At 57.8% G+C, this 11334-nt stretch overlaps 1 protein-coding gene across 3 annotated transcripts; it reads left to right on the forward strand.

The window, feature by feature from the left end:
• Window positions 1-2016: 2016 nt before the first annotated feature.
• Window positions 2017-10242, forward strand: TULP1 (TUB like protein 1). 3 transcript variants are annotated; one of them, XM_061442575.1, is made up of 14 exons: window positions 2017-2457; window positions 2874-2916; window positions 4355-4490; window positions 4603-4746; window positions 5252-5386; window positions 5620-5733; window positions 5845-5979; window positions 6145-6236; window positions 6421-6594; window positions 7465-7577; window positions 8004-8112; window positions 8305-8403; window positions 8677-8848; window positions 9795-10242. In XM_061442575.1, exons 1-14 carry the CDS (start codon window positions 2411-2413, stop codon window positions 9926-9928), a joined length of 1647 nt encoding a protein of 548 aa, XP_061298559.1. In that variant the 5' UTR covers window positions 2017-2410; the 3' UTR covers window positions 9929-10242. The 3 variants fall into 3 exon arrangements, with proteins under 3 accessions (XP_061298559.1, XP_061298560.1, XP_061298558.1); XM_061442576.1 differs by lacking the exon at window positions 2874-2916 and having other exon boundaries at window positions 2340-2457; XM_061442574.1 differs by lacking the exons at window positions 2017-2457; window positions 2874-2916 and having other exon boundaries at window positions 4131-4490.
• Window positions 10243-11334: the final 1092 nt, after the last annotated feature.

Consider the following 11334-nt stretch of genomic DNA (forward strand, 5'->3'; position numbering starts at 1 on the left):
CACCCAGCTCCCCACAGCACCCGGTGGTTTGACACCTGTGGGTACTCACTGGGGTGGGCACAGAAATGGGTCTTCTCTCCTGGTGGTTTCTTGTGTGGCCAAAAGGGTTGCAGTGTGAAGCCGGGGATGAGGGTGAGGATCTGCATCACCTCCATTGCAGCCACTTGGTGATAGGATGTGGCTTGCCTGTAACCAGGGTTTTGGTGAGCACTTTATCCTTTGAAGAAGCCAGTTTCTGTGTCCTTGGAGAGTAAAACCTGTCCAGCTGCACTGCTCGCAGGCAACCAATCCATGGCTTGCAGCGCATCCCTCAGCACCCATCTTTAAGTGATTTTATTGCTTATTTGGGCTCCTTACAGGGGAAGAAAAGAGCAGGGCTTGAGACGTTGTTGGATCTGGGCTGGGACCATGCGTTCACAGCTCGCTGCTGTGGTGAGGGGGGCTGGGGCACATTGTGTCTTTGCACCGGTGCTGCTGCCACCTTGGCTGTGGTCGCCCTGCATCCTAAAGGGACACTGTCAGAACAGCTTTAGTTTTCCTGTCTGTTCTTTGTAAAGCCCTTTTTGGAGCTTAAAAATAAACAACTGAAGAAAAGAAAAGAATAAAGAAGTGTTTTCTCTGGATCCTGCTCAGCAAACGGGCTTGCTGGGGGGAGGATGTGGAGATGCCCCGGCTCCAGCAAGGGATTTGTTAAGGAATTTACTGGTGTCCCTTTTTACCAGCACCATCCTGGGGGGAGGGTGGCGGGGGAGGATTGTCCTGATGCTTTTGTTTTTTTGCCAGTGCTTACCTTTGGGAAGGGGCTCCGGCGTGGATGAAGGAGGTTTGTGTACCCTTGGTGAGGGTGTAGAGGGAGCAGAGAGCCATGCAGGTCCCTCTGCACCCTCTGCCTGTCCCTGTTACACCCCCTCTGCCACAGTCTTGGGGTATAACCCAGATTGTGTTAGAATTCCTCTTCTTTAGTCCCACCAGGTGATAGCTGAAGCACCATTTCTCAAGCCTGCCCATTTTCTTACCTGCGGCTGTGCTGCTGCTCATCCAGGTCTCTGGTTTTACAGCATCCCCCGGGTGTTTCGGAGCCAGCAAAGCATCTCTGGGGGTGCTGACCAGGGGCTCTGCGAAGAATTGGCTTCTTTTTGTTGCAGGCAAAGAAAAAAAAGTCATCTGAGGGCAGCCCAAGCCACATTTTCCATGGGAAACAGCACAAACCCCACAACTTGCTTTGCAATTCCTGGGTTCCCTTCCCTTCACACCCCCTCCCCCCCCCCAAGGAAATTTATTGCTTATTCCGCCTCGGAGCTTTTACCCCCGTGGAAAAGAAACCGACCGCGGGCAGGTGACGCCGTGCGGTTTGGGGCTGAAAGCGGAGCGGGGAGCACTTTGCACCCAAGGCGCCGAAGCCGTCGGGGCGCGGGTGGGTCCCGGTGCGCGGTGCTCAAATGCCCTCTAGCGGCACCGGGAGGAAGTGGGGCGGCGGGGGGGGGGGGTCTGGGGTGGGCTGGGCAAGGCTGAGGGGTTATGGGGCGCACCCAGGACACTTGGCTTGTCCGGCTTTGCATGGAGAGCATCCAGGTGGCCTTTGGACGGGAATACAGTGGCGTTAGCGGGGTGAGGCAGGAGCAGTGACCTGAAGGGACCTGGGGATGGGGGATCCGAGTTGGAGCAGAGCTGTGGTCCATAGGGAAGTCCTCGGCATTGCCTGGAGTTGGGATGCTGCCTTCCCCCATGCACAACTCCCACGAAACAGCCCAAATCCTGCTTTTCTATCACAAAATAAAAGACATGCCCCATCCCTGGCAGTGTTCAAGGCCAGGTTAGACACAGGGGCTTGGAGCAAGCTGCTCTATGGAAGGGGTCCCTGCCCGTGGCAGGGGTTGGAGCTGGAGGAGCTTTAAGGTTCTTTCCAGCACAAAACATTCTGTGATTCCATGCTTTTTGGGTGGAAAAAAGCACATTAAGTGAGGTTAACCTCTGCATTCCTCTGCTCATACCAGGCTGGAGAGAGTGGCTCCACCATGCCAGGGAACCCACCCAGTGTGCGGAGGAGCTGTGCACCCCCAAAAGGCACTTGGGGTCCAATTGACCCCCTGTGCCCAGTGTGCTCCCTTGGGGCTCCCTTTTCCTGGGATTACTGCCCTGCCAGCTGCTCTCCTGGCCGGCAGCCCCTGAAATCCTATTACTGAGTTTCAGGAGAAGTAAAAAGTTAATCATCTCCTTCGCCTGCTCTTCCTGCCACGGGGTTCACAGAGGTGGATGAGCTGATGCGGTGAGGCCGCTTGGACCATTGTGGCTGAGCCCATGGACCCAGCACCAGGCTGGTAGGGACCGCAGAGGTCAGCAGCTGGTGCTGGGAGGAGGGAAGGTTGGGGCAGGAGAAGGGAGCAGCCAGCTCGACACTGGACCAGGAACCATGCCACTGCAGACAGAGATCCTGCGCGAGGTCTGGGCTGCAGAGAGGTGAGTGCCAGTGGGCAGGATGTGACCTGTGGGCTGGGAAGCGTGCTGGGCTTCCCCACTGGTGCCTTTTTGTCCTATTTCCAGTTAAAATGCAATTTAAGGAGCTGCTTTATCCGGGTTGGTTTTTTGCTCTGGGGTTGGTGTGGTAATGCTTGTTGGCCTACAGAGAGACAGTGTTTGTTGGTGGGGGTGTCTTATATTAACATCATTGCTGTCACCCTCGGCCAAGGTCTATCCTGGGCTCCAGGAAGGATGCTATTGTCTGAGCTTCACCCAGTGGAGACAGGGCGAGTTGCTCCTGCAGCCAAATGAAGGCTGACTTTCCTCTCCCCAGAAATGGGGTGCTGCTTGGCCAGATGGTCTCGGAGATCATGGGGTCTCTGAAACCCCTGACCCCTTTTCTCTGTGCCCCACAGCCCCAGCGAAGAGCCGGGGAGCCCCCAGCACAAGCCCAAGCAGGTGAGAAAAAGCCCTTCCTCCCCCACCCCCAGCGCCACCATCCTTGGCTGCAGGCCCAAGGTCTGGAGACATCGGAGACCCCCAAACCCCAGGGCCCCACAATGAGACTGACTTGGGGCTGGACAGGATGCTCCTTCCGGATGCTGCACCCCAGGGGAGCTTTTGGGAAGTAAAGAAAATCCCACAACCCCCCCCCCCCCCCCCGCTTCTTTGTGCATCCTTCCAAACCCCCTTCCCACCAGTTTCACACAGCCCTCGAGGTGAGCACTCAGCGCTCATTAAGGCTTTAATTAAGCCCCTCAGTTAAGCCCTTGGCTGTGACTCACTTTCCCCTGGCCATGACCCCAAGGGCCAGACCCTCCTCAAGGGGCTTCAGCCCAGCCCTCAGATGCTGCCCGGCCTCTGAGGGGTCTCAGCAGCGATTTCATTCACACCTGGTTTAATTAGCAGCCCCTCCTCAAAGGGCTTCCTTAAGGCCTAAAGGGGTTGTTATCCTCCACCCCCCCCCCCCCCTCCAGCTGCTTAAGGGATTAAAGGATGCAAAGGAGTTTTTAGCTGTGAGCTGATGACATGGAAGAAACCAGCCAGTTCCCAGTTCCATTATGGGACCCCCAGCTTTCCTCCCCCAAAATCCGCAGTGCTGGGATCCATCTAAAGCCCCTTCTTGCCAAACACCTTCACCCATCATGCTGGAGCATCTGGCAGGGACAGATGGCTGCATCACTGCAAGGGGCAAGGTGCATGGTTGGGTGGTGGGTGCACTGGTACAGCTGGATTTGATTAAATCACTTTCTGAGGGTCTCAAGCTGGCACCCATTCCTCAGATATCTCCTCTCTGAAGCCAAGCGCTGCCCTACATGCTCCGTGTTTGGTAAATGAAAGTTATTTATAGCCCTGCCTAACCAGGATTAGGTGTGTTGTGCCTAATCCTCTGCTTCCCCTCTCCTGTTGACCTCCATCTGTAACAGCCCCACCGCTCCTTGTCTTTGTTGGGAGCCTTTTATGGGACCAAGAGGAGATGGGGATGTGGAGTCAGGCTGTTGCTGTCCTCATGTCCCCTGTCCCAGCTCAGGTTCCCTGGGATGCCCATGGGTGCTTGGGGTGGCTCTAGGCCAAGGTCCCTGTGGCACAGTGTAGCTTGTCCCTCTCTGCTGGTGTGGTCCATGGTGCTGGGGCAGTGCCAGCATCATGTCCCTTGGCCCCGGGGCTGACATGCGGCTGGCTGGCTGCTAACAGCCCTTTTTGTTTTCCTCCCTCTGCCTTCTCGGTGGGGCTGCCCCATGGTAAGTCTCTCGTTTTAAGGTGTGAGTGTGTCCCTGGGGTCCCTGCTCCCATGTGCGAAAAGCCTGGCTGTATTTCGGAAAGGGAGCTGGTGCTGTATGATCGGGGTTTGCCTTGCCAAGGAAAAAGAGGTTTAAGGCAGGCACTGTCTCTGCAGCACCACCCGCAGGGGCAGAAGCTGAAGAAGAAGCGGCAGGAGCCTGCTCCAGAGCCCGAGGCAAAGCCCCGGCGGCTTCGGGTGAAGAAGCCAGGCGAGGGGGGGGCTACGGAGGAGCCCCGAGCCCTGGCACAGGGTAAACGCGGACTCCCCAGCTCCCATGGAAATGGGGGGACACCAGCGTGTCCCCCCATCCTGCACCCGCAAACAGGGGCATCTCTATCACAGGCATCTCTTGAAATACACAGGGGTGAAGAAGCTGAGGAAGAAGAAGGAGGAGAAGGGGGAGGAGGAGAACAACAAGGACCCTAAATTCACCAAGGAGCCTCGGAGGAAAAAGGAGAGCCCAGCCCCCCGCTCACGTGTGGTCAAAGGCCCCAAGAAGCAGCAAGGTGGGGGTTAGCACCCACCCCTCTGCAGGCACCCGCTCATGGCATCCTATATCCCCATCTACCATGTCCCAGTGGTGCCATCGATGGCAGGGATGCCATGTCCCACTGGTGCCACCAGTGCAGGGACTCTGCATGCGTCTGAGGGGCTTTTGGACCAAACCCCAGCTGTGGATCTAGGAAGAAGGGGGATGTGGCAGGGGAGCTGTGTGCATAGTGCTGGCTGGGGAGCCAGGATTGGGTTGGGACACGCTCCCGGGACATCTTTCCGGGACAAAAAGCTGGGGCTCGTTCCCCCGCTCTGCAGCCAGGAGGTGGCAGTGTGCGTTCGCCCCCGGACACGTCCCATGTGCCACTGGCCACCAGCCGCGGCTGGCCTGGAACCCACGGCCCCAGCACCATGGCCATGGTGGGATGGGTGCCGCGGGAGGTTCCCTGCTCGCAAACCGTGATGGCCCGATGCAGGAGGCCATCGCATTGCTGATGCCCTGGTGTCACCTCTGGGCAGAGCCAGCTGAGGACTCGGAGGATGAGGAGGAGGAAGAGGAGGTGGAAAGTAAAGATCCACCAAAAAAGCTCAAGAAGAAACTACCTAAAGAGTCCCCCTCGGGTGAGAGCCGGGAGAAAAAGCTGAAGCCAAAGGGTAAGTACTCAGGGGACAGGGATGGCTTGAGCTCGGTTTCATTGCCACTTGAATCTGTCCTTAGTGGGATGAGAGGTCCGTAGCATTCCATCACCATTGCTCAGGTATCTGTGGGGCAATTGCCCCCTCCCCAAATCTCCCCTGAGCTCAACCCTTCCTGCCACTTCCCTGTGCCCATCACTGCATGTACCTGTCCCCTGTCTGGCCACTCATCAGCTCCTCCATCGCACCAGGCGACAAGGGTGACCCTGACAGCAAAGCCAAATCTGCTAAAAGCACCAAGAAGGAGCCGATGTCCATGTTCCAGGTGAATGGGGAGAAGAAGGAGAAGAAAAACAAGAAGAAAGGTACAAGGAGAGCAGGGATAAGGGGTAGCAACCAGTGCTGCTGCCCCATAGCATCACCCTGAGCTGATAGTACCCAGTGCTGCATGACAATGTCTTCCATATCCCCTCCAGCCACCACCAGCAGTGATGAAGAGGATGATTCCGATTCCAGCACCAAACCCATCAGGTCGGGAAAGAAGAAAAACCCAGCATCCCTCTTCCAGACCGGCGGGGACCCCCCTAAGGAGAAGAAAGCCAAAAAGAAAGGTGGGAGCCCAGCACTGGTGATGTGGTGGAGGGCGGTGGGTGCTGCAGGAGTGTGGGTGAGCCTGGCCATGGAGAGGGGGTTATGATCAATGGCTGTGGGTCTACGCAGAGTTCAGGTTTGGGGTTCAGCAGAATCAGGCTCTTCCCTCCATGCCCTGCCTGCAGCTCCTCCCAGAGCAGCTGAGAGTGAGGACGAGACCCTGGAGACCCCACAGAAAAACTCCAACAAGAAGGGGAAAGGGAAGAAATCAAAGAAGGTACAAAGAAAACCCTTAGAGCCGTGGGAGGTGGCAGCTCTTCCCCCCCAGGGTGGGTTGGGGAGCTGGAGCATCATCTCTGAAGCTGCAGCACTACAGTCCAGGGGAGGTGGGGAGCAACGAGCTGGGGAAGGAGCAGGGCACAGGTTTGGCTGTGGGGCCACCATCCCCTCTTGTGCTGCAGCCCAAGGAGGAGAGAGCCCCATCGCCTGTTATTGAGGTGGACAACCTGGAGGAGTTTGTGCTGCGGCCGGCGGCACAGGGGGTGACCATCAAGTGCCGGGTGACACGGGACAAGAAGGGGATGGACCGGGGGCTTTACCCCACCTATTACCTTCACTTGGATAATGACAAGAAGGTGAGTTGGGGTTGGGATGTGGGGCTACCCCTGGGACTCTGCATCCATGCAGGAGCACCCTCAGGCTTTTGGGGAAATGCTCACCTGCATCCCAGAGGCACCTCTCCAGTCCAGAGGAGGACACGAGGATGCTCAGGGGCTGGAGCACCTCCGATACAAAGACAGGCTGAGAACATTGGGGCTGTTCAGCCTGGAGAAGAGAAGCTGCATGGAGACCTCAGAGCAGCTTCCAGTGTCTGAAGTGGGCTCCAAGGATGCTGGAGAGGGACTCTTCATCAGGGACTGCAGTGATAGGACAAGGGGTGATGGGTTCAAACTGAAACAGGGCAAGTTCAGGTTGGATCTAAGGCAGAAGCTCTTCCCTGTGAGGGTGCTGAGGCGCTGGCACAGGGTGCCCAGAGAAGCTGTGGCTGTTCCATCCCTGGCAGTGTTCAAGGGCAGGTTGGACACAGGGGCTTGGAGCAAGCTGCTCTATGGAAGGGGTCCCTGCCTGTGGCAGGGGTTGGGGCTGGAGGAGCTTTAAGATCCTTTCCAAACCCAAACCAGTCTGGGGTTCTATCCCACTGTGGTGGTGGGTCCCGGATGGGGCTGTTCCCTTCCCCTGCAATTCCTCCTGGGAAGTGCCTATTTCACAGGGTACCCGGGATGATGAGCAAACGTTGGCTGGAGAGCCATGCTGGTGCCAGGCTGGGCTCAGACCCTCCTGGCCCAGCCTGTATTGTGGGGATCATCTCCAGTCCATGACTTCCCCAAGCTTGTGACAGTGACCTGTTGGGCTAAGCCTTGTGCAGAGGGCACGGCAAGCTGGGGACAGTGGTGGTGATGGCCGTGATAATGCCCAGTTCCCACAAAGTTCCCCTGTCCTGGCAGGTATTCCTCCTTGCCGGGAGGAAGCGGAAGAAAAGCAAAACTTCCAACTACCTCATCTCCATCGATCCCACCGACCTGTCACGGGGAGGAGAGAACTTCATTGGGAAGCTCAGGTAGGGCTGGCGATGGCACCCCATTGCTACATGGGTTGCTGGCTGTCCCAGGCGATGGCTGGGTCAAGCAGGAGGCTAAATTCAGTGTTCCCTGTTGCTGGGTCCAACCTGAAGAGTGTCGGGGGGGCCGGGAGGGGAAAACCAGCTTGTCTGGTTCCTCCAGGCAGACAGGTTATGGCTGGAAACAGTGCCCGGCAAGTCCCAGCGTGCTGCACCGCTGGCAGCCGCACAGCAATTGCAGGGGAGCCCCCGAGGTGGCAGCACCCTCTAACACCCCGATTCAGGGGTGCCCTGAACCCAAGCAAACAGCTAAAGGATGGGAAGGATGGCACTGGCCATGGGTGTTACAGCTGGAGCAAAGCTGGGCTGGGGGCATAGAGGGGACTTGGTGGCACCGGCTGCGGCCATCTCCTGTCCTCACTGCAGATCCAACCTGATGGGTACGAAGTTCACAGTGTTCGACAACGGCGCGAACCCCGACAGGGCCAACGCTGACTGGTCCAACGTGCGGCAGGAACTCTCAGCTGTGGTCTATGTAAGGAGCCCCTGGGACGTCCTGGGCAGGGGCAAGGGGGTCCCTGACCTGCACCCCTTCACTGGGCTGCTGCCAGGGGGTGGCGGGGATGTGGGATGGGGCTGGATCCATTCCTGAGCCCTCCTACAGCTGCCCGCAAGAGGCTGCAGCCTGCAGTGGTTGCTGGTTTTAGGGATGGGGTTTCCTTTGCAGGAGACCAATGTTTTAGGGTTCAAAGGCCCCCGGAAGATGACGGTCATCATCCCTGGGATGAACTCTGACAACGAGAGGGTGCCCATCCGGCCCCGAAATGTAAGTTGGGGAGGAACTGCTTGGGGCCTGGATGTGCTGGGGATCACCTTGGATTTTGCCCATTTTAGGGTATGGAAAAGATTTCAGGTGTCCCTGAGATTCAAAGCACCTCCCTGGGAGGTGGGAAATGTGGTAGCTGTATTGTTTTCTCCATGCTGGATCCCAGCTCCCAGCTGGATACTGCTGCAGAGCATCCTCTGGGCACCCCATGGAGGGTAGCAGGGCTCTGGATACAGTCACCCCAACTCTGCTCCCCACTCTCACCCTCCCCAGGATAACGATGGTCTCCTGATGCGATGGCAGAACAAAAACATGGACAACGTGATTGAGCTGCACAACAAGGCGCCGGTGTGGAATGATGAGACACAGTCCTACGTCCTCAACTTCCACGGCCGGGTCACTCACGCCTCCGTGAAGAACTTCCAGATCGTGCACAGCAGTGACCGTAAGCTGGGATTGGAAGGGGGGTGATGGGGGAGCACCACCTTCAGCCGGCCCCAGCACCCCCTGGTTTTGCTGAGGTTTAATTTTCCCACGTGTGGCTGCTTTTGGGGTGCCGGGGTGAAGCCACGCAGGGCCTGAGGCACCGTGTGCAGGCAGAGGGAGCGAGCGTCATCTGTTGCCAGGCAGATTAGGGCAGTGACAAACCCCGCGGGGTGCCGAGCACCTCCAGGACGTTGACAGCCCCCCCTTAGCCCAGGCTGCCCCAGGGCATCCCCCCCATACGCACCCCACGCTGCCCGCGGGTCACCTCGGGGTGCGACGCGCCCTGGGGACAGTCCCTTGGGGTGGCAGCGGCTCTGCGCCGGCCGTCGTCACCTGTCGGGCGCAGTCAGAAGCCCTCGGGCTCGGGTGTTGGGTTACGGGACAGAAACAGCCCCTCGAGGGCCCCTGGTTATTTATACAGATTTCCTGTCACCCGCCCTCCGGTCCCAGCGGTCCCACGGGGGGGTCCCTGTCCCCTGCCGGGGGGGTCCCTGCCCCTGCGGGGGGACTGAAGGGTGCTGTGGTTCGTGCAGTGGGGAAATGATGCTTTTTGGTAATACGCACTGCGGTACTGGGGGGGCAGCAGGTTCTTTGGGATGTCACCATTGGAAAGAGGAAAGGGCCTCAAGCTGCCCCAGGGCAGGTTTAGATGGAGCTGAGGAACAATTCCTGCCCCAGAGGGTGCTCAGGCATTGGAACAGGCTGCCCAGGGCAGGGCTGCAGTCACCGTCCCTGCAAGTGTTCACACAGCGTGGAGACGAGGCCTCAGTGCCATGGGTTAGGGGTGGCCTGGGCAGTGCTGGGGTCGGACTGGATGAGCTGAAAGGGCTTTTCCAACCCGGTTGATTCCATGGCTCTATGGAAGGGTGGGATGGGTGCCCAGCCTCTCACTTTCTCTTCCACAGCTGACTACATCGTGATGCAGTTTGGGCGCGTGGCGGATGATGCTTTCACCATGGACTACAACTACCCCCTCTGTGCCGTGCAGGCCTTTGCCATAGCTCTCTCCAGCTTCGACGGGAAGCTGGCCTGTGAGTAGCACCTGCACAGGGACCACGTGCTGGTGCCCAGTGGATGCTCCTGTGTCCTTGTCCTGCTCCACTTCCTCCATTTCCACCTTCTTCATGGTGAATGCTCATGGTTACAGCTGCTCCTGTGGTGGTTGGAGGTGCACGACGCCTGCAGAGCACAGTGGGACACTTATCCAGGCAAACTGGGGCCAGATGGCAGAGTCAAGCTCAGGGTATATTTAGCAGATGAGGCTGACTGTGATCCCAATCTCATCCCTTTGAGACATTTCTTGGACTTAGATCCTGGAAACTCATCCCCCTTTTTTTATTTTTGACGGTTTTAGATTCTGGTTTGCATTTTGTAGCTTGGTCTCTCAGAGAGGGGGGGGTTGGTGGTCTCTGTGTTTCCTCATCTGCCTATGAGTGTGCACAGACACCCCCCACCCCACCCCCCCCGCCACTGAGCACCAAACCGCTTTATTCATGGAATCATAGAATCAATTAGGTTGGAAAAGACCTTTAAGATCAAGTCCAACCTTTTTTGCCCTATCTTTCCCTGGTGCAAGCAGCCATGCAGTGCCCGTGATGTGTTTGCACACCCAGGGCTCTCCATGCACTGGGTCTAATCCCACTACCTGGAAACCTTTGGGAATTTGGGTCCCTAAGGAGCAGCTTGGCACCCAGAGCCCTGGCACCGCGTGGGCACGTGCCAAGGGGAGGCACCGGCAGCCACGTGAGGCAGAGCTGGCATCACCAGCACGGGGCTGGGCAGGGGCAATGCTGCCAGGAGGGACCTGGAAGGGAAAACTCTGGGTGCACCAGGAAGTGCCGGTGGGTGACTCACCAGGTGTGGTGCGGTGCTGAGTCACACTCAGCACCCAGCCAGGCTCCCCGTGTCCCCCCATCCCTCCAGACCCTCCTGGGCTGGTGGTGATCTGGAGCCCTGCACACCCCATAGGTTCTCCCTGCTCATGGGGAGGTGCAGACGGGAGATGCCACCTCAGGACATAGACCCATGGATGTTACAGGGGTCTGGGGGGAGTCATTGGGAAGGAGAGGTGATGGAGAGGGCAGGTTGGGGGGAGCAAGGCAGCCTGTGCCCCATTTCCAGCACTAATGCACCTTTGTGGGGTGAGGATTTGGCTGCATGGACAGTCCCAAATTTGATTAATTCAGTGTGAGAAGCAATGGGACATGCCAAGGTGCCCCACGCTGTCCTTGACCCCCTAATAGTACTCTCACCAGTTCAGCTCATACACTGACCACAGGGTGGCCTGATACAGTTTGGGGTCCCCTTCCCAGGACACACACAGTTTTTTCCCCATTCTGTGGGTGATCTAAGCCTCCCAAGTTAATACTGTGAGAGGTAGCTGGGACAGAAAGGCTGAGGAGCAGGAGATGGATGAGGCAGATGTGGTTGTGCAAGAGGGATGCT

Source organism: Pezoporus flaviventris, unplaced genomic scaffold (genome assembly GCF_033815535.1).
Source record: "Pezoporus flaviventris isolate CSIRO_AGI_PZ_B2104156 unplaced genomic scaffold, CSIRO_AGI_Pfla_v1 ptg000228l, whole genome shotgun sequence".
In the NCBI taxonomy this organism is placed as follows: Eukaryota; Metazoa; Chordata; class Aves; order Psittaciformes; family Psittacidae; genus Pezoporus; species Pezoporus flaviventris.

What these genes read in the sequence shown, in the direction of transcription:
- TULP1 (XM_061442574.1), top strand. Translation starts at nt 4,250, where the DNA reads ATGTGCGAAAAGCCTGGCTGTATTTCGGAAAGGGAGCTGGTGCTGTAT. An exon ending in GCCCCGAGCCCTGGCACAGG is followed by an intron (nt 4,491 to 4,602) that starts GTAAACGCGGAC and finishes TGAAATACACAG; the next exon opens with GGGTGAAGAAGCTGAGGAAG. An exon ending in GATCGTGCACAGCAGTGACC is followed by an intron (nt 8,849 to 9,794) that starts GTAAGCTGGGAT and finishes TCTCTTCCACAG; the next exon opens with CTGACTACATCGTGATGCAG.